The following is a 23082-nucleotide window of genomic DNA, read 5'->3' as shown; positions in this document are numbered from 1 at the left end:
TTAGAGGCTACATCGAAAAGTGGTAAGGGTACCAAAATGCCTGCACCTTAACTTTCAAATGGCACATAAGAAAATTTACACATGCATGTATGTGTCTATACATATGTGGTGGAAAATATATATGTGTTCATTCAAAGTTTTCTCTACATTGGAATTTTTTTTTCAGTTATAAAATGGTATTTCTTACTACCAATGGCACCTTGGATTTGATTTAAAAAAACAGTACGCCTTTGAAATCAACACATACAAAATATTCCTTGATTGCTACTTACAGATGATGGAGGTAGTACATCTGCCTCAGTAGATTTTACAATTGGAGATGAAAATCTAAACAAGGGACTGCCAGTGCTGTTTGGAGAGGTCATTTGTACCTAGTTTTCCAAATTATTAAAGAAATAATACAAGAAGAGCTTTTTAGGAAAAGAAACTGCCAATAACACAGACCTTAAGCAAACTAATTATTCCAAAGAAGCCAAAAGCAATTTTACTCCTCTTAAATTTAAAAACCACTTTTTAATTTCCGAAAAGTAGTCAACAGTAACTGCTGTAAGAACTGGCTTCCTCTTTGAAGAGGAATGTATATGAGCTCAGAGGGAGATATTATCTAAAGGAGAAAAATAACATCTATAAGAATAAATTCAGAAAAAGTAAAAGCCAAGAAGAAAGCATAAAAATTTCAGGAGCAGATTAAAAATGTTAATCTTACTTGAGAAATAAAAACGTAAATCCATTCCTACCAAAACAAAAACAAAAACAAAAACAAAAACAAAAACACAAAACTAAAAACCCACTATTTGGAAAAACAAACTTACAATCATCTTTCTCTATAATGCATTCGTAAGAACTGAAGAATGCTCCCATTATAATGTATCCCACTATAATGTATATGTTTTTAAAAAGCAAAACGCCATTTCCATTTTTCTCCTTATTGAGTTGTTAGTGTCTGTATTGAAAATTAATCACTGCCTTACATAGAATATTAGATTTTTTTTTAATAAGGAAAAAACAAAAATCATCTCTACTTGTATAATTTTTTTTTACCTTGTTTGTTAATGATTGTGAAGGACTAACCGGTGATGGAGAGGAAGTTGTGATCACAGAAGAACTAAAACTGAAGGTAGGCAGTGAAGAACTGGTGATGGGCAGAGAGATTTTCGGTAATACTGGTACTTCCATTTCCTAAAACATAACATGTTTTATAATGATATTTCATCTTCCATGTCATTCTTTTTTTAAAACAAATATTTATTTATTTATTTATTTATTGTATTATTTATTTCCTTTTGGCGGGGGAGGTAATTAGGTTTATTTTTAGAGGAGGTACTGAGGATTGAACCCAGGACCTTGTGCATGTTAAGCATGCCCTCTACCACTTGAGCTGTATACCCCCCCCACTTCCGTGTTATTTTTTTGTCTCTACTTATTTTCAGGTAGAACTAATATAGTTACAGGTAAATTCAGAACAGGGATAAGGCAGCACTATGCAATGTTAACAATGTGGGCTCTTGAATAAAAAAATAAATAAAACTAAGCAAGATTTGAATCCAAGCTGTCCCACCAGCCAACCATGTGACATTGTGAACCTGGTTGTCCTTGGTACCAATTTCCTAACTGGTGAAATTGAGAAAAAAAAATAACACACAAAAGTTGCGGTAGTAACATGAAACAAAGTCATTTTTGGTCTTGGCATGTACAACAAGCATTCAAGTACTCATCAGTACTTGTCAGTACAGATGAGCCTGGTTGCCTGTCTTGGTTTTTAACCCAATATAGCAAAGACCACCAACAGTCTCAAATGACCCAGATTACAACAGACAAAAAGAGTTCCACTTCTGCTTATGGTGGAGTAGCTTGTATCGGACCAGTAACAATTATGAACTCTGGACAATATATTAAAAACCACCAACTGTATACACTGGAAAGCAACAAAAAGCAAGCAGATGCTGGCGGGAAGAAGACACTGAGAAGGCAAGTGCTTCTTCTGAGTGAGCTTCCTATTCTCTTTTGAGTTGGTGCCAGGTAGACAGTTGAAATTCAGAGAGAAAATTTGGTTGAGGATTCAAAGGACAGACCGAGGTGACCACCACAGTCATTGGAAAATAAGGGGAGATGCAGGAAAAGCCACAGAAGGGGAGCCCCAAGTCTGCAGACCTGTAAACTACATGGGTGTAAGGCAGACGCCAAGCAGCTAAGAAGATGGTAAGAGTCTGAGCTACGTTCAATGACAGCCAAAACAATGAGTACCTCAGATGGATGCAGTTTATTATACCGAAGTCACACCTCAGTAAAGTCAACCTCCCCAATGCCAAAAAGGTAGAATAAAGACACTTTTAGATAAAATAAAACTAAGAGAATCTGGTGCCACAGAACCTGCTCTACCAGCTCTTCATGGTGGAGGGAAATGATACCAAATGGAAACTCAGGCTTCTGGAAGAAGTGGAGAATATACGAGCAAACATAAAAAAACTTTCTTCCCCTTAATTTCTTTAAAATACATGTAACTAGATAAAGCAAAAATTATAGACTATCTAAATGTAATAAAAATTATATGTAGCATAAAATATCAGGAAGAAGGATAGTAAATCAAACTATAAAGTTGCAAGATTCTTAAATTTTACAGGAAATGGTACATTAACAAAAAGTAGAATTTAAAAAGTTGAGGACATACATCATAATCCCAAGAGGACCACTAAGTAACAAGGCAGAGATATAAAGCCAACAAATAATTAAAATGGAACTCTAATATTCAATTAACTCAAAAGAAGGCAGCTTTTGAGAGGAGCAAGAAACAAAAATCAAATAGGAAAAATAGAAGCCAACAGAAAAATGGTAGACCTTAATCCAATCATATCAGTAATCATATTAAATATAAGTAAACATTCCAATTAAAAGTCAGAAAATAGATAAAAGGGCAAGACTCAATTACATGCTATCTATGAGAAACTTAGATTAAAAGTAAATGGATGGAGAAAAGATATAACTTGCAATTAGTAAGCATGAGAAGGCTTATTCTAGTAACAGAGTGGCTGGCTATATTAATATCACATAAAGTAGATTTCAAGACAAATATTTCCAAAGTTTTTTTTAAAAGAACATTTAGTAATATTAAAAGGGGCAACTCATTGATAAGCCATAATAGATAGAAGATGAGTGCACGAATGAGGGCCTCAAAATATGTAAGCAAAAACTGACATAATTAAAAGGGAAAAGACAAATCGACCAAATAAAACATGACAATTTAAACTCACATGTCAACAAAAGACTAACCAAAAATTTTCAGCAAGAACAAAAAAGATCTAAGAAATACTATCAGTCATCTTACCTAACTGACATCTATAGAATACTATACCCAACAGCTGCAGGGTATACATATGTGTCAAGATTCATTAAGCAGACCGTATGCTGGGCTACAAAAAAGTCTCTATATTTCAAAACACTAAGATCATGATGAAAGACACTTCTAAATAATCCACGGACCACATACTAAATCAAAAAGGAAACTAGAAAAAAACATAAAAGCACTACTATAAATCTTCTAGAAGGAAATATGAGATTTTTCTTTGCAGCCTTGGGATAGGTTTCTTGGGACACAAAGAACAGTAAGTAAAAATAGGGGGAAAAATAGGTTAGTTCAGACTTCATAAAATTTAGAACATCCCATCAAAAGATACTGTTAAGAAAATGAATTGGTAGGTCAGACTGGAGAAAATACTTAAGACACATATCTGACAAAGTACTTGGGACTAGAATTTATAAAGAGCTCCTACAACTCAGTAATAGTAATCCAATTTTTAAAAGAACTGACCTCATAAAGGAAGATATTATGGCCAATAAACACACAGACAAGAACACATTATTAGGCAACAGAGAAATGCAAATTAAAATTACAGTGAGACACCATCATACACAAAGTATAATGGCTAAAATTAAAAAGATGACAATCAACCACTGATAAGCATGTAGAGTTAAGAAAAGTTCATACACTGTTGGTGGGTCTGTAAAATGTTACAATCACTTTGGGAAAAACAGTCTATCACTTCCTTAAAAAGTTGAACACGTATCATATAACCTCATAACTCCACTTCTACATATTTACCCCCAAAGAAATAAACGTATGTCTATAAAAAGGTACAAGAATGTTCACAGAAGTTTTATTCATAATAGCCAGGCACAAAGAATACACACTGAGTAACTGAATCGATAATGAAGTTTCAGAACCAACAAAATGATATACATGATGAAACAAATGAGAGTATCTATTGCCCCGGGGGCAGGAGGCAGTGAGTGCTGATAGGGAAGGAGCAACTTTCTGGAGGGATGGCAATGTCTGACAGCCTGACAGAGGTTTGGATTACACAGGAGTAAACATTTCTTAAATTCATAAAATGGCACACCTAAGAATTTTACATTTCACTGTAAATTTTTGCTAAATTAAAACACAACAAATATTTAACTCTAATTCATGCTATGTATGCTGAAGTATTTCTGAGTAAAGTGTTATTGATGCATTCAACTTACTTCGAAATGCACCCCCCCAAACAGTGAGATGGTTATTTACTTAATAAAGCAAATATCACAAAACATTAGAATCTAAGTGCTGGGTATATATGTGTTCACAGCACAATCCTTTCAACATTTCTTTTGTTTGAAACTTGTCATAATCCAATTTGGGGGGAGAAGAAGCAAATAAAAGATGCATTTGGCTATTTCTACATGAAAGTTTCTTCCCATCTCCAGTTCTTGGCCTTTTCTTCCTTTTAGACCCTTATATACATTCGGGTCTAATATGTATTTGACACTTAGACACATTAGCCAAAAACCTGTACCTCATGCCAACTTGTTAAGCCATATACTTGGCCAAATTGGTTCTTCAAGTTATTGACCTTGAACCAATTCTATATTGGATTCTTATTCACCAAAATTGACTTAGTTGATCAGAAGTGGGTCCCACAAATCTGGGAGAAAGGAAGTCAAGAATTCTTACTGGATACTTACAGATAGCACAAGCTGAACACATCATCAAATACGTGACTAACTAATTCATTACCTTTGCAGTACCTGGTCATGAGTTAACTCACATAAAGTAGATACTACTATTGATGAGAAAACGAGACAGGGAGATACACAGTCTAATATCATACAGATAATAAATGGTAGACATCCTGCAGACAGAAGTTCAATAGATTTACTTATTTTTATTATACAAAGAGGTTAATTTGACCAAGGTCACACACAGCTAACAGGCAGAACTGTACCTGACAGGACAATAATCAAGCAATTGAATCTCCCCAAACTCAGCATTACATACTGCTTGTCTACTCTGTATCAATGAGCTTTTTCATTATAAAATCCAGATTGATACCACAGTAGAGGTGAAATGCCTACGTTTAGTGACTAACACACAATCCTTACAAATTCTGGATTCTAAGATAAAAACTGAAACACACTCATCTCACACTGCAAAATAAATTAAGTTTCAATATAGAGTTCTACTAGCTTGAATGTTTAGTGAGTCAAAATACACCAATCCCTGCTAAGTAACAACAGTATCTGAAATTTGTTTGCATTCAATTAGAAAATTTCTTCCATCTGATGTTTCCCAAAAGCCAAAATGAATCTTTGATCCTTTACCCAAAATTTCCATTTACTAGAACTGAATTAAGAAACAACTGGTGGTCTAAACATATTTGGCATCAGAAACAAAAAACAGCAATGGATATAAAGTAAGCAAGGAAGCATCTATCCTATTTTATCTAGATAAGAACCACAGGGTAGGCAGAAAATTTCAGGCAACCACTCATTACTAAGTACCTCTTTCCTCAGAAAGGTAGAGACTGTAACTCCAGGGTGGAGCAGAGCTAGGGACAGGTGTTAGGTGAGGCATCCTGGGATGTAAAACTGGCAGTTGGCAGTTGGCCGGAATGGAGGGAAGGGGCCAGAGAAGGGAGGAGGCAATCTGGAGGGTTAGGTTTTCACAAAGCTCCTCACAGTATATCAGATAATAAGAGCAAAAAATCAATGAATTAATTCTTAACCCCGCCCCAAAACGTCTCAATACAGCAAAGTTACACCAAACACTTACCTACAAGATAGCTAAAACTGAGCTACAGATATCAGCCTAGGCTTCAACTAAAGATCTTAGAAACTGTATGTTTAAAAACTGGCACTGAAGAGAAATAAAAGTCACAATCTCATTAGACAAACCCCTAACCAAAGCTAATGCTTTACCCTTACAGGGCTAAACTTCAAAAAGGTAGGGACACAAATTTTACTAAGAAATATAAAAGCTTGCCTAAAGAACGAACACATGCTATATTAATCATTCATTTCCTTATGTATACAAGGCAAGACAAATAACTCTTTTCTTACATGTAATTAATAAAAAAATCAATAAAATAATCACTTCTACATTTAAAAATGTAATTAAGTCTATGTAAAGAGCTTTTAACAAGGGAAAAAAATTGGCTTAAGTGCAAAATTTTACATGGGATTCAAAACTTTATTATTCTTTCAAGATTGTAGAATGAAATTAATATATTTCCTCCTTCCCAACACTCCAGCAGAGCAACAAGTAGAACTTAAGGGAAAGATCGATCCTCAAGACCAGTAACTGAGCCAAGGTCCCTTGCATAATCTCAAATATCAGAACAAGACAGCGTATGGCTGAAAGCCCAAACTGCCAAAGAAGTCAAGATTCTGAGCCAGAGAGGCACAACTGTAAGACTGCTATGCTGGAAAAGGGGAGATAAAAAAAAAATGAAAAAGAGACACCTCCCATGCTAAACAAAGCTGCAAAACAAAATACCAGTAGGTATGAAGAAAATTAACACTGATACACAACAATTTCAACCAAAACATAATTTCAGTCAACAGAAACTGTTACAGAAGACCTCCTATTTAAAAAACCTACAATTCCTTAATTCCTCATGGGTCAATGAGAAAGTCACAAATGAAATTTTAATTAGAAACAAACCACAAATGAAAGCATTACATAACTTAAATGATTCAGCTTTTTATTCATAAAAAACTGAAGTGGGACCTGTGCTCAACTCAAAGTAGTTAGAAAATATATAGTGCAACCTAGACAGAAAGGTCAATTTATCCAATCTTTAATTCGTCCCTATCACTTTCAAACTTGTGTTTAGAACATATAAAGAACTCTTCCTAATAAAAGAAATAACATAACAGAAAAATGGGTAAAGAGAAAACCCAGATGGTCAAGAAACTCACGAAAAGATGTCTCCCCACACCCTAGTAAAGAAGGTAATGCAAATTAAACTCCGATGGGCTACTACTGCACATTCATTGGCAAAAACTTTAAAGTAATAACAAAAACAAGTACTGGTAACAGTAAAGAAAAAGTAGATCTGCCTGCTGTCATGTGGAAGTATTAAATTGTAAAACCACCCTAAAGAGCAACAAGGCAACATCTAACACATTGAAAGATGTGTATCATCCCCTGTAATTCAGCATTCCATTCCTAGATAAACAGCCTGGAGAAAGTACAGTGCGTGTAGTAAGGGAGAAATGCACAAATGTTCCCATCAGCATGTTCAGGAATCAACCCAAATGGGCCCTGCAGAATGGGTTGTGGTGCATCTTCATACTGGATAAACATGTAATAGTGAAATTAAATAACCCATTACCATTCACAACACTGATAAACTTCACAAATAATATGAAGAAAAAGGTAAGCAAGACAATTATGTACAGTGGTAACCCATTTATATGTTTTAGAAGTGGGCAAAACCTCACTATACAATAATATTTCGAGGGTCAAATAACTTCAGCCTCGATTCTCTTATTTGAAGAATTATGGCTTTTTAGTGATACCCATGAAATTCAAGGTATTAGTTTAGGTTTACTGTGTTGTCCTGGTGAGGGTGGTTTAAAAAGCCTGACAGTTTAAAACACACACCCACATCCACCCCCACACACCCCACACACACATTTTTAAGGGGCTGTTTAAATAACAGATTATCCTTGTGCCAGGTCTCTACAAACCCACCCTCCTCCAGGGGACCTCGAGGTCTCCCCAGCACCACACACCAAAGCTTTTAATAATGAACTTGAAGATAAGATACTTGGGAGGGGCAATACAAGCGTAGGGAACTAAAAGGTACAAATTACTATGTATAAAATAAGCTACAAGGATATATTGTACAACACAGGAAATATAGCCAATATTTTATAATAACTGTAAGTGAAGTAACTTTTAAAAATTGTGAATCACTACATTGTACACCTGCAACTTATATAATATTGCACATCAACTACACTTCAATTTAAAAAAAAACTTACAGAGGAAAAAAGATACTGAGATTCTTCAAGATATACTTCAAGATAGATTTAAGAATATAACCTTACCTCCTCCTCCTGAGGTTTAGATGCCACAAAGCGTGTTCTCTCTCGTCTCATCTTGCCACCTCCACTACCTACTCCAGAAGATAAACCATTGGCTGCAGACATACTGAAATTTGGGTAAGGTAAGCCACTAGGCAAAGAAAAAAAAAAGTTAAATGATTTATTACTCTGGTCCATAATTTGTTACTAACTGAAAACCTAAAACTTAAAACTGCTAAAAATTAAGAAAATAAATGTTCAGTTGAATGTAATTTTAAAAGCTGACAGATTTTTTTTTGTATGTGTGAAGTTTCTATTTTTTTTAACCTTCTTAATCTTCAAAAAAGCACAGGTAAATCAAATATGGACTTCACAAATTAAATATAAAGAAGTTTCACTATAAAGATGACAGTACCTTTCTCGGTCTCTACTTTTTCCTGGTGTCACATTTTTTTCATATCCAGTCTAGAAAAAAATAAACACAACATATTTATATCCTTGTGTGTTTAATTTTCTTAATATCACCCTTCTATCTGTGAACGTCAATATTTGGAATCAGGAATTTGATGGTTTAAGTTAATGAATCCTAAGATCTCCAACTTACACCCTTGTATTCTGAATGATGATCAAGAGTTACAGTGTGATTACAAACATAAAATGTCACCAAACACAAATGTCCTTTTAACAAAATGATAATACACAAAGGTAATATAGTTCCAACTGCACAAATACTTTTACTTATCTCTCATTGTTGCCTATTAAACGTGCAATCAAATTTACAAGGGTAGTCCTTTTGAAATGATTCTCTGCAACTTAAGATTTCCTCCATTAAAAGGAATCAGGCAGGGTTCCTTGGAGAAATGGCTGATTATAGGCCTGGGGCTGAAAACTCACAAGAGCCAGGGTTATTTTCAGAGTATCAAAAAGCAACTTTCAAGATCTTGTAGTAGCTCAAGTGAAAAAGAATATGAAAACGAATGTATGTATATTCATGTATGACTGAAAAATTGTGCTGTACACCAGAAATTGACAACACTGTAAACTGCCTATAACTCAATTAAAAAAAAAAAGCAACTAATAGGAGGGGAAGGTATTGCTCAGGGGTAGAGTGTGTGCTCAGTATTCCTGCGTTCAATTCCCAGTACCTCCATTAATTAAATAAGTAAATAAACCTAATTACACACCCCCTCTGCTGCCACCCAAAAAAGCAACTAAGTGCTCAAAAAATGATGAGGAAATACTAAAGGACACACAGGAGCCAGTATGAAGGCCAAGTATGGGACAATATGGGCATCAAAATAAATAATGATAATAAAAGATTGTAATCTTATCAAATATAAGAATTCAAGTTGACTTAAAAAAATAGAGAAGTAAATACATAAATAGAGAAAACTTCCTATAGTTGAAAACCAACTAACAAACATAGAAGAAATGGTGGAATTAGAAAACCACAATTTGTTTGACACAACATTGTAAAATGACTATAACTCAATAAAAAAAAGTTAAAAAAAAAAAAGAAAACCACAATTTGGCATCTGCAAATAATAGACACAGGCAAAAATCATCAATAATGCTGTATCACTTGTGAGTAAAAAGAATATTTGTGCTCACAAAGTTATCTCCTCCCACTGAGATATTTATTAATTACAACAGGTAAAACAGTAACTTTGCAGTGGAGAAATCCCATTGACACCACCTTAACTAATGATCACATTGTCAGCAATGGGACAAACCAGCAGCACGTGCCTCCTAATATGATTCACTGAGAAGAGCTCAGAATCTACTTGGTGGTAATATCAACAAAAGTACATAACTGGAATCTAATCATGAGGAAACACCAAACATCTCCAAATTGCTGGACATCCACATAGTAACTTCTACTTTTCAGAAGAATCAATGTTACAAAATACCTACAAACAAACAAACTTAAAAAAAACCCAAACCTAAAAAACTGTTCTGGACTAAAGGAGATAAAGAGACAGGACAATTAAATGCAAGGCATGATCTTGCATTTTCTTTCTTTGGGGACAACTGGCAACATCTAAATAAAATCCGTAGATTAAATAATAGTATTGTACCAATGTTAAGTCTCCGGTTTAGATAACTGTTCTGCAGTTACATGAAGGAATTTCTTCTTTGTAGAAAACACAGAAAAAGATAAAGCAAATGAAGTAAAATATGGAGTTCTTAAGATTTTTCTTGCAGGTCTGTAAGTCCAAAATTGCACTTCAGTTATTTTTAAAATTTTGATAAAGCAAATATGATAAAATATTAATGACTGGTGAGTTGAGTTAAAGGAAATGAATAAACACTGTACTATTCTTTCAACTTAAGTTTGAAAATTTTCAAGAAATTGGGTTGTTATGAAAATAGAAAGATTAAACATAAAGGCACAAATAGATGTTATGTAAATAAAGTACAAAAAACACAGCATTTTAGTTAAATGACACAGGAGAACAGCAAAACCCAAAATTTGAGGCATTATAAGACCTAACAACTTCATGCCAAGGTATAAGACTCAAGAGAAATGAAAACATATGTCCACAAAAAACTGTACACAAAAATTTCATAGCAATACTATTCACTATGGTTAAGAAGTGAAAACAACCCAAATGTCCCTCAAATGATGAATGGATTAAAAAACTGGTATATCCAAACAATGAAATATTATTCAACCATAAAAAGGCTCATGTTAAGTTCTGATATATAACACAAACCTTAAAATTATGCTAAGTGAAATAAACCAGTCACAAAGGACCACTTTTTTTATATAAGAAATGTCCAGATAAGCAAATCTACAGAGACAGATTAGCAGTTGTCTAGGGCTGGAGGAGAATAAGTGGGAAGTGACTAGTTATTGATGTGAGACTTGTGGGAGGGAGAAGGGATGGTGATAAAAATGTTCTAAAATTGACTGCAGTGATGAATGAACAACTCTGCAAATACAACAAAACCACTGAATGGTACACTTTGAGTAAACAGGTGAATGGCATGGTATGTGAATTATATATCAATAAAGAAGTTATTTAAAAATAAAAACAATGAAATAAGGGTGAAGATTTGGGGTCTAGAAAGACAAAACCAGAAGTCATGTGTGAAACTTCCTTGGATCCTGGTTCAAAAAAGCAGCCATAACCAACATCTGAATATGGACTAGATACTAGATAATATTAAGAAGGAACTGATGTTAATTTCCTTAGGTGTGACAATACAGGAGATGTATGCCAAAGTACTCGGGGGTAAACAAACAGATATGTTCAAATAGTTCAACAACACAAACAGAACACAACATAAAGCTAGCCTGGCAAAATTATTTAATCTAAACACTGAGTGTATACTAGTGTTTACACTGAGGATTTGACCAAGGTGCCAGTCACTTGAACACTTATCAATTCATAATCATCACTAATTCACAAACTTTACCCATTGTCCAGCTGCTAGACTGCAGTAGTAGATTATTTGTACTTTATACTACGTATTTTTATTCATTTTAATCAATATTCAAAGACTAGTGAAAACAAACACATACTTACACTGTGCTTTTTATCTATTCTTTGATTAGTCTTCCTTAATTCACCAGATGGGGTCAGAGATGGTTTAAAGTAAACAGTTCGATTTGTTGCTATGGAAACTGGCTTTGGGGTCATGAGTCTTTGAACAGGGGGATACTGAGAGTCCACCTTACAGATAAACAGAAATCAAAGACAAACTTATTTTTCATCTATCAGTGACATATACCTAAAAATTATTTGACAACAGCTAATGAAACTTAGAGACCATGAGTCCTTCTCAGCAGAATAACCAGTTGATGCAAACAAGTACTAAGAGGAAAAATTGATAGTAAAAGAACCAAGGGTGTCTGTGTGTGTATTCATATTATTTTTTATATGTGCATTATGTATTTAGACATACACCTATATATATGCACATATAATTTCAAAATGACCTTATAGACTATGTTATTCCAGACTTAAATGACTCTTCACACACAAAATGGGAACTATGGTAGAGTATTTTGAATATTTTAAGCTTTTACAGAATGTATTTCAAATATATGAACTAAAATTGATTTTGTCACATTTGCCTCAAATTGCTATCTACATTTTTTTCAGCTGTAAATAAGATAATTTTTAATTAGCTGTGAAAATATTTTAATTGCTAAGAATGTGAGCAAATCTCTCCAAGTAAATTTTCCTACATCGTTATTTAAAAACCAAACCCAAAGTCCTACAATTTAAGTCTAATTAGTAAAGCACTACTAAGAATTCCTAATCTTAAAATGAACTGCCTTTATTATCTAAGTACACAAGTGTTTTGTCAAGTCTTTTGGTACACTGAAACACAATAAAAATCCTGTTGGTGTAAAAGGACCATAAAGCCCAGAGCTTTTACTCTGTCCAAATACTGTAATACTATGAATACAGTCCTTTGACTCAGCAGCAGCTGTGAACAACGCTGGTTTCCAGGGCAAAGCCTCTGTATCGTTACCAGCTCTTCCTTAAATCCTCATCACAAGTGTGATCCTACAATTCAATAAGAAAGTCTATTTTGTAGACTGTTCTGATTACAACTGTGACACTTGGACTTGGAGCCCTCATATTTCCTAGCACCCGTTACCAAAATTTTATCCATACTATATTCAACCATTAAGAAAATTTTTATTAATGAGAAATTCTCTTATGGCACAATTTTTAAATTTTACTTCTTTTTAAACAATCTGATATAAATGAGAGCCTGAGAAAAGCAGCTAATGGCTTACATTAATCCCATCACAGCAGCTAATAATAGATTCCCTCTTGCTTCATTAGAAAAGTCTAGGTAATTCTAAAAGTTGAGGAGCAATACTATTCCAAGAAAAAACTCAATGTAAGCTGTCTTTTCTGCATCATAATTTCAATAAAAATAACTGTAATTTACTAATATCTCAAATACAGTCCCCACAATTAATTCAGAGAATTACAACAATTTTAATCAATTACTTCTGCAGGAACTTGGTGTTGTACTAAATGCTTTCACAAGTAAGAATCTGGGAATATGATTCCTCTGAGGGATACTTAACTAGTCACAAATATAACCTACAAAAATTACCTCTTTAACCCTAACTATCAAGCATTTTATTTTTTCCACAGTAACCTCCAAAGCTAATATTAACCAAATAGGATACACTAAAAAGGGTCATCAAGATATAATCTATATCATATTTTTTTTTAGCTCTGCTATCTTGGAACAGTATGTTGGCTGACTGATGGTAGATATGTCAATTGGAAACTCCACCACACATAACAGATTTGACATGTTTATGAGAAAAGTTTACAAAAATAACTATGTTTAATGAGGGCTTTAGTTCACTGAACTTCTAATTATTTAATACTTCAAGCTCCAACCACTATTTTCATTTATCAAAAAAGGTTAAAGACTACCAGGATATTGAAGATGGAAATACCAAATAACCAAGAAATACCGACTACTACATATACAGCATTGTGCTAAGGCCCTCACAAGAGGCTACAATGTCCAAAGTAAAAAAACCTTTTTTCCGAAACACGTCCGCTGATGACTATCAACTAAGTTCAATTTGTATATATACCAACTTAAAATACAACAAAACTGTCAATACTTAAAATAAATGCTAAGGGAGTCTTACCTTTTCCCTTTTGGCCTGAAAGTCTGTGGGGGTATCTATCCCACTCCTATCAAGAGGCTGAAAAAACAAGATTCTATTGAAATAGATGGGAAACTGAAAAATACGACTCTCGGTACCAATATATAAAAATATGTCTCTTAAAAAAGATTTAAAAGTCAACTTACAGAATTCAGAGGCGAAGAAAAAACAGATGGAATTCTTTTTGCATCCTGTTAAAGTTGAAACAATAACAAAATTCAGATTTTTTTTTTTACTAAACTCAGATTTTGTTACACTTTTGAATTTAATTGTGATTTTAAAAATTTACCGCTAGAGGGCTTGACATCTTTTCTAAAGACTGTAATATCCTCCGAGCTGTTGAGCTGGTCACACCATAGGACTGCACATTGAGTTGCTTAGCTTTCATCTGTCTTCTGACTGGTGCCTATAACATAAACAGTGCATTATTTGTTGGAACTGTAAACTTTAAAAGCACATGTTTCAGGCAATGAAAATACTGACAAAACAGAATGAATGTGCAACGTGAAAAAGGATTAACTATTAACAGTAACCTGTCTCTAGCTGGTGTCATTAAGCTCATGTTCAACTCTCTTTATGCCTTTACTGAAAATCCCATCCTGAGAAATTACTCTTACAATCAGAAAAAAAATGTTAAATGGGAAAAATGAGAATAGTAAAAGGCTCTAGCATTACTTTGATCAATTTATCCCTGATATTTAAATCAAAGAACACTAAATTAATGAGAGCCACATTAAAATATTAGGTGGGGAAGAGTATATATAGCTCAGTGGTAGAGTACATGCCTGGCATGCATCCCCAGTACCTCCATTAAAATAAATAAATCTAATTAACCCTGGCAAAAAAAAAAAAGAATATTAGTTATTTTGGGTACTAAATAATATTTAACTATAGTAAATTCCAAGAAGATAACTAAACAAGACTATACATTTTATTGCAATGGAAATCAACATTTTTAAACTGATTTGTTTCTCCAATTTCAATGTAAGAAAAAATTTTAATACTCAGGCTATTTCTTAATAAATGACTTCTAAACTTTCCTAAAACTGATGTTAAGGAAAAATAGTTATAGGAATAGCCATATACACGTTTATTTTTTTGAGGGAGGTAATTGGGTTTATTTATTTATATTTACTTATTTTCTTGTATTGCTTGGTTTTTGAGGGGGAGGTAACTAGGTTTCTTCATTGATTTCCGCTTGGAGGAAGTACCGGGGGTTGAACCCAGGACCTCATGCATGCTAGGCATGCTCTCTACCCTCCCCCCGACATATACCCTTTAACACATAAGCAATGTTTACAAGTTTCAACAGAAATACTTCCTTTTCTCATGAATGTATTACAACATCCCAACATCCAAGTGACTACCACAAAACAAAGCAGTTTGGCAATGCTTAATGTAAAAAAAGATGCATGCTCACAATCAAAATATAACCCAGTTTCTATAAATAGCTCATAATATCTGAAAAACTGAAGCACAATAACTACTTTAAATAATGTTTCTCTATCTGATACCAAATAGTCATTGTATCTTCAGAGCAGCTGCAATATTCTACATTAGCTTTATTAAGAAGAACCTGGTCCACCATTAAGGATTGCTGTTATTCAGGGCAAAGGCCCTGGCAAACATGAGGCAGCATTAGAATCTTCTAGGAGAATATGACAGCCTGTCCTGTCACTGGATTCTACTGGTCACTAGCCTCTCTGGGCCTCAAATCACTAATCAATAAAATGGAACTGAATTAGAAAATCTTTATTGTATCTCCCAATTCTTAATTTCCTAGGAAAGGAACAGCAACTAGATTTAATTCAAATGTCAGTAATTAACAGAAGCCTGTGTTGACAAGGATTATAAGGGTGTGTCAGGACTCAGCATTAAAAAGTACAGGATCTGATATAAGAAATAGGAAGAAGCAGGAATATACTATGACTAGGACCACTCATGAATCACAGGTTTGCTTCATCTTATCTTCTACTACAAGGTGAACTATTTTAATTGCAAAAAACTTTTTGAAAAAGAGAAAGATGATCGAGTTTAAGCTCTAGAAAGAGGTCCCTGTGTGACCCCAACATCCAGTTAAAACTCTCTGAAATAATAAATATTGCCCATCATCAATAAACTCAGAAGACTCCTAATTACTATCAATTACATATGGAAGCATCCTCTAATTAAGAAAGAGACTACTCCTAAGGACAAGACACAGTCTTCATATATACTTGCTTTTGTGTCATTTCTATGTCATGGGTTGTCATCTTCAAACACATTTACCTCTCCAAAAGCCTATCAAAAGTCTACATGCTTCAAGTGTCATTACACCTCTATCTTCAAAATGTTAAAACCTATAATGTAAGCACCGTAACAACATACACACAAAACAACTTTTATGATCCTCAAGTAACTCTTAGGACAAAGTATAGAATGATGAAATTTATCTTAAATTATTTTCAAAGTTATCAATCTCCAATTGTTCTGTTAACATATGTACGTAAACACAGCTGATTTTGTATATTAACCTTTTTATTCTGTGACCTTGCTAAACTCATTTGTAAGTTCTGACAATGTTTTTTGGAGATTGTTGGGGTTTTCTAGGTAGAAAAGCACGTTGTCTACGAATAGGAGTAATTTAATTTCTTCCTTTCCAATCTGGATGCCTTGTATCTCTTTATTCTTGTATTGGCTAGGACCCGCAGCATGATGTTTATCAGTGGTGACAGCAGACATCCTTGTTCTCTTCTTGGTCTTAAGAAGAAACTATTCAGCTTTCATCATGAGTATGATGCTAGTTGAAGATTTTCCATAGATACAATTTATCAGGTTGAGGAGGTTCCCAACTATTCCTAGGTTGCTGAAAATTTTTTATCATGAATGGATGTTGGATTTTGTCAAATGTTTTATGCATCTGTGGAGATGTTCATTCAGTTTTTATATAAATCTTCAGTTTGTTTACACGGTAGATCACATTATTCCTAGGATAAACCTACTTAATCATGATGTAGTAAGTATCTTTTCCATGTATACTGCCAACTGATTTTTGAAAAAGGTGCAAAGGCAATCCAAAGGGGAAAGTATAGTCTGAGGAACAAATGGTACTAGAAAAGGGAAATTTGTATGTTAAAAATGAATCTTGATCCATATCTCATACCACATACAAAAATTAACTCAAAATGAATCACAGGCCTCAATTAAAACCTGGAACTACAAAGCTTCTAGAAGAAAACAATGAGAAAATCTCTGTGAACTTGGAGTAGGTAAAAATGCCTTCGCTCTGACACCAAAAACATGAATCATAAAAGGAAAAAAAAATGCTGGATGTCATCAAAAGTAAAAACTTCTCCTCAAAAAGACATTGTCAAGACAAGCCAGAGAATGGGAGATTTGTGCGAAACAGGTATCTATTAAGGGACTTATAACCTCAATAATGGACTCTCAAAACTCACTAATAAGAAAAATAACTCTATTAAAAAATGGGCAAAAGGAGCAGATGAAATAGGTGAAGAGAATTAAGAGGCATACACTTCCTGTCACAAAACAAGTAAGTCCTGGAGAGATAGTCAATAATTATTGTTAATAGCTCTATATGGTGATGGATGGTCACTGGTTTTATCGCAGTTACCATTTCATAATGTATAAAAACATCAAATCACTATGTCATCCACCTGAAACTAATATAATATTGTATGTTAATTATAACTCAACAATACCTTTTTAAAAAAAAATTTAAAGGGCAATAAGACTTGAACAGATATTTCACCAAAAATATATTGATAGTAAATAAGCACATGAAAAGATGCCCAACATCACTAGTCATTAGGGAAATGCAAAACCACAGTGAGTTGGAGTTATCACTACATGTCTATTAGAGTGCCTACAATAAACAAAAAACTGATGACAACAAGCGCCAGCCAGAACACTCTTGTAATACTGGTGAGAAGGTGAAGTGGTAGCAGCCACTCTGGAAAACAATTAGGCAGTTTTTATAAAATTAATGTAAATTTACCATATGACTCAGCAGTCCAACTTCTAGGTATTTACCCAAGGGAAACGAAAATTATGCTTATAGCACCTTTATTCACAACTACAACCCAAGTGTCCTTTCACTGGTGAATGGATAAGCAAACTGTATTAAACTCAGCAAAAAAAAGGACTAATTACTGATATATGCAAATATACAGATTGATCTCACACGCATTATACTAGGCAGAATAAGTCAGATTCAAAAGACTACATAGTATATGATTAAATTTATGACATTTGGGGAAAAAGCAAAACTACAGGGAAAGAAAACAGATCAGCAGTTGCCAAGAAGTGGAAGTGGAAGAGAGGTTGATTAGAGATGCACAAGGTAACATCTTGGAGTGATGGAAATGTTTGTTCAATATGTCAATTGTAGAAGTGGTTACTCAATTGTACGTATTCAGTTAAAATTCAAATACTGTATGTAATAAGGGTAAATTTTACATGTAACTTATACCTCAATTTTTAAAAAAAAGAATTAACCATCACACTTCCTGAAACACACACATGCAATGTATAAAATGTTCACTTAGGACGAAAATAATATAATGTCTAAATGAAAAGAATGTAATCCACAGTTCTGTCATTTCACCAGAGAATAAGTGAAACAAAACTCTACTTGAATGCCAAAAGTTATTTACTGATCATTTAAAAATAAAAAAAGTTTATGAATCCTTCTATTCAAACCAACCTGATATGATGTGTTTCGTAGTTTAGGCTGTCTTACAGCAGCTGCTGCCCCACCATATGTTGTTTTTCCAGGGTAAAAAGGAGAATCTCCCAGCTGACTTGTTTTAAGGATTGAAGAATTCCCAAGTGACTGCACAGAAATATAATGATAAATTATAAGGAATAAAGACTCAAAACTAATATGATTAAATCAAATCAAATTAGGACTCACAGGAGAAAGTGCTCCAAAGGCAGACAAGTTGAATGCTGGTTTTTTTGAGCTGGTGGCAGTGTGCTGTGAGAGTGAATGAGAACGTTCAGCCTCTGGGGACCAAAGAGGTGGCACTGAAGTGTTCTTTGAAACAGCTATATCTGGAACAAAAATAGGTAATGCAATTACAAGACCCTACATTTTGACAAATAGAAAATGCAAGTAACAATCAGGTTAGAAAAAAATTATTCCATGAAATTTATTTTTACTACCAAATGCCAAGAATACCTTTATCAGAAGCTCTTGAAGAAAAACCACTGGTAGTTGAGATGTTATCATCATCATGCTGAGAGGTAGAATCTTTAATTTCCTTTACAAGAGAAAATCCAGAACTGCCAATCGGGAATGCCGAGGATGTGGAGGGCTGACAGTGCAATGCAGGAGATTCCAACATGGAGAAATTCAGATGGCTCCGATGAAGAGAGGGCCTTGTTAATACATCTGGATAATTTGAAGCGGTACTAGTTGTTGAGGGTTCTTAAAAGAAAAGCATCAATATTATGAATATTCAAACTTAGAAAAAGCAATATAGTATCACAACAAAATAGTGCTTAAGAAAACATACTATATAACAAATACAGCTTTCATTCAGATCACTAAAGCCCCCCATGATATGCCCAATTTAAGATATTCTTTAGCTAACAAGGTTACAACTAACTGAAATTAATTTACCTAACCTAGTGTCAAAACATTTCAGGGATCAAATATAACTTCTAAAAGTACATCGTTCTTGATTTTCCTTGAAAATAAAAGCAAAGAAGCTATGTAAGAAAGTCATAAAACAGAGGAGGGCATCGTTCAGTGGTAGTGTGTGCTTATTAGCATGCACAAGGTCCTGGGTTCAATCCCCAATACCGCCACTAAATAAATAAATAAATAAACCTAATTACCTCCCTCCTCCCACCAAAATTTTAAGTCATAAAACAAAAAGGTAAGTCTGTCCCTCCATAAACAACCCCTATTAAATCTGTATATCCCCCACAACAAAAATACTGTATGTCCTCCAATAGACTACTATTCAGCCATTAAAAAGAATGAAATTCTGCCATTTGCAACAACATGGATGGATGTGGAGGGTATTATGCTTAGTGAAAGAAAGACAAATACCATATGATATCACTTACATGGGGAATCTGAAAAATAAAACAAACTAGTGAATATCACAAGAAACACCCACAGATATAGAGAACAAACTAGTAGCTACCAGTGGAGAGAAGGAAGTGGGGAGGGGCAAGATAGGGACAGGGGATTAAGAGGTACAAATTACTATGTATACAATAAGCTGCAAGGATACATTTTACAACACAGGGATATAGCCAAATTTTATAATAATTATAAATGGAGAATAACCTTCAAAAATTGTGAATCACTATGTTGTACACCTGAAACTTATATAATATTTGCACATCAACTATGGCTTTCCCAGATAGGGAAGATATTTGTGCATATAAACTAACCACATAATTATGTTTATGCCTCCTGTTCTGTGACTTATTTTTTCATTTGTCAATATAATTTTGTCTCTACATACAGAGTACACTCCCTTTAAAGACCACACTGTATTTTACCACATTGATTTACTATAATTATTTTTGTGATTTTTTCCCCCAATACTCCATCAAACATACAAGCATTTATATTTTCAGACGTTAAAGAGTATTCTTTTGGATAAATCCATGGTTCTGTAAGCATGTAAGAGAAACATGAGAAATTATTAAACAAATGTTCCTAAGTGACCCACAAAAAAATCTGATTCTGAAAGTCTAAAGTTGGGCCCATGAAACAGCCTAAGTAGTCCAAGATATCCTGAGCCTCAACAAGTATCCTGTAGAACTGATCTGTCGTAACAGATCAGAATGCATGCTTACTTTTGCTTATGAGAGATACTGTGATCCAAAAATTTCCTGTTAAGCTATAGTCCACAGAGCTATACTCCACAAATAGCAAATGACAGTGTATATTTCCCCCACAATCTCCAACAATGGATAATAACCTTTTCTGATTTCTGCCAATGTAATATGTCAAATGGAACCATTATTTTATTTGCATTTATTTAAATGCAACACTGAGCATTTATATTTCTTAACTGCTTATTAATAAGTCTATCTTGCTAATAAAGTTTGTCAGATCTAATTTCCTTTTGAGCAGTAAGATTAGTATGACATGATTTGAAATATCACAACTAATTTTTTCACTGTTGGTTGAACCCATTCATTTTTTCTTTGATATCTTTATAATACAGAAAATAACTTGTACTTTGTCTACTGAGACTTACCATCCTAAAACTATATAAGCATTAAAAACTTTTACTCTTTTCTTCTTGGTAGTATTGCTTTTATTTCAATGTAATATTTAATCTTGACTCCAACTGGAACCAGTTATGGGTAGTGAAGGAATGATTCAGCTTCATTGTTTTCCAGATGGTTAGTCGGTTTATATTCTGAAATAATCTTAAGTGAGCCATCTTTTCCTCACTGACTGAGAAACCATCACTACCATATACTGAATTCTAAAGAGGCTTTCCTCAATGATGTATCTGTGTATTTCTGTACCAGTACCATAATACTTAAAATACTAAAGCTTTATAACACATCTAATGCCTGTAAAAGTTACTCCAACCTACCCTACATTCCCCTTATTCTGTTTCAGAACTTCTCTATTCATTTTCAGGTGTATTTTCAAGAACTTTACAGTCATTTGTCAAGTTTCCAAAAGGCTCTTCCAGTTAAGCTGGAATAACTGGGCCCCAAGACCAGCCCTTCTACTGTAAATAACTATTAAAGTGGACAAAATATATGAGGCAATAACTTTCAGACAACAAAGAACAGCACAAGAAAAACTCCTGGTGAGCCCTACTATCACTGCCCATCCAGATCTCCGTCTAGGAACATTTCCAGATCTGACACACAGACAGCTGGAGTCCAGGCAAAACACTGTAAGCAGAAATCAGAATTAAGTGCTTTGGACAGTAGAAAACTATGCAGGGAAGTGCCTCCAGAAGTCCACGTGGGAGTGTCCAGAGAGTGGATGGGCTATTACATGTACTGGTATACACAGAGTAGAAACACGTAAAGCCCACCTTCCCTAGAGAAAGACCTACTGTAAACTCATCCTAAAAAGCCACAGAGGAGACAGTTGGGAGGCCAACTCCTGTCACTTGAGGGACTTAACACACCTCAGATTTTCCACAGATACCCATTAACAAAAGATACAACTAAGTCTACAAGCGTTCAAAATGATCATTCAGTAACAACTGCCTGCTAAAACAAGAGCCAAAACTCTTCAAAGGACAATAACAGAATCCAGAATCTCTACATATATTATTCAAAATGATAATTTAGTCAAAAATCACTTGAAAAAGCACATTAAAAAATGCTTGTATTGTTTCATCATTACACGATTTCTGGACTGTGGATGACTGACGTATGCAGAAGTAAGCAGTAGTTTCCACACTCCAAACAGAAATAAAAGATAGATTTTAAGTTTCACCAAATGCCTATTGCATATCTACCAAAAGGAAAAATGATAACATCATTTCACTTATTAACATGCTAAATTATATTAATAATTCCCTAGTGATTAATGATTCCTTGCATCCTTCGATTAACTCTCCCCAGTAAGTAAGAAGAGTCTGCTATTCTTTACTGTGCTGAACTGTACTTGCTACCTGAAATCATTCTGTAGTTTTCTTCTACGTACTATCCTTCTAAAAGTCTGCCTCCAAAATATTTAACAGCTTAAGCAATTCTGGATTATTTAGTTCCAAGTGCTCTTACACAAAAAAAGGTGCAGATAAAAACATTTAAATGGGACTAGAAGAAAACATCAATATAACAGAAACAACGTATGAAAAACTCACAGCTAATATAACATCCAGTGGTCAAAGACTAATTTTCCTTTAAGATCAGAAATAAGACAAGAATGCGTGCTTTCCCCACTTCTATTTAACACAGTACTGGGAGCTCTATCCAGAGTAATAAGGCAAGAAAAAGAAACTAAATTCATCCAAATTAGAAAGGAAAAAGTAAAATGATCTGTTTGCAGATGATATATTTTATACATAGAAATCCGTAAATATTCCATCAGAAAAAATCTGTTAGAATAAATAAATTCAGCAAAGTAG

General features: G+C 34.0%; 1 protein-coding gene across 7 annotated transcripts in view; it reads right to left on the bottom strand.

Moving 5' to 3' along the window:
- NUP153 (nucleoporin 153) overlaps positions 1 to 23082 on the bottom strand; it is a 76530-nt gene that overhangs the window by 24723 nt on the left and 28725 nt on the right. For 6 of the 7 annotated variants that reach the window (XM_072945618.1, XM_072945617.1, XM_072945619.1 and 3 more), the window contains 11 exons: positions 19188 to 19436; positions 18921 to 19060; positions 18711 to 18839; positions 14295 to 14411; positions 14152 to 14196; positions 13988 to 14044; positions 11877 to 12023; positions 8759 to 8808; positions 8368 to 8494; positions 1042 to 1179; positions 273 to 371 (listed from right to left, as the gene is read on the bottom strand). In XM_072945618.1, coding sequence (XP_072801719.1) covers positions 273 to 371; positions 1042 to 1179; positions 8368 to 8494; positions 8759 to 8808; positions 11877 to 12023; positions 13988 to 14044; positions 14152 to 14196; positions 14295 to 14411; positions 18711 to 18839; positions 18921 to 19060; positions 19188 to 19436 — 1298 coding nt within the window. The remainder of the gene's footprint in view (positions 1 to 272; positions 372 to 1041; positions 1180 to 8367; positions 8495 to 8758; positions 8809 to 11876; positions 12024 to 13987; positions 14045 to 14151; positions 14197 to 14294; positions 14412 to 18710; positions 18840 to 18920; positions 19061 to 19187; positions 19437 to 23082) is intronic. The other variant, XM_072945620.1, reaches the window with a different exon arrangement.

This window comes from Vicugna pacos, chromosome 20 (genome assembly GCF_048564905.1).
Source record: "Vicugna pacos chromosome 20, VicPac4, whole genome shotgun sequence".
Classification (NCBI taxonomy): domain Eukaryota; kingdom Metazoa; phylum Chordata; class Mammalia; order Artiodactyla; family Camelidae; genus Vicugna; species Vicugna pacos.
The sequence above is the reverse complement of the archived record's forward strand: the minus strand, read 5'-3'. Positions and strand labels throughout refer to the sequence as shown.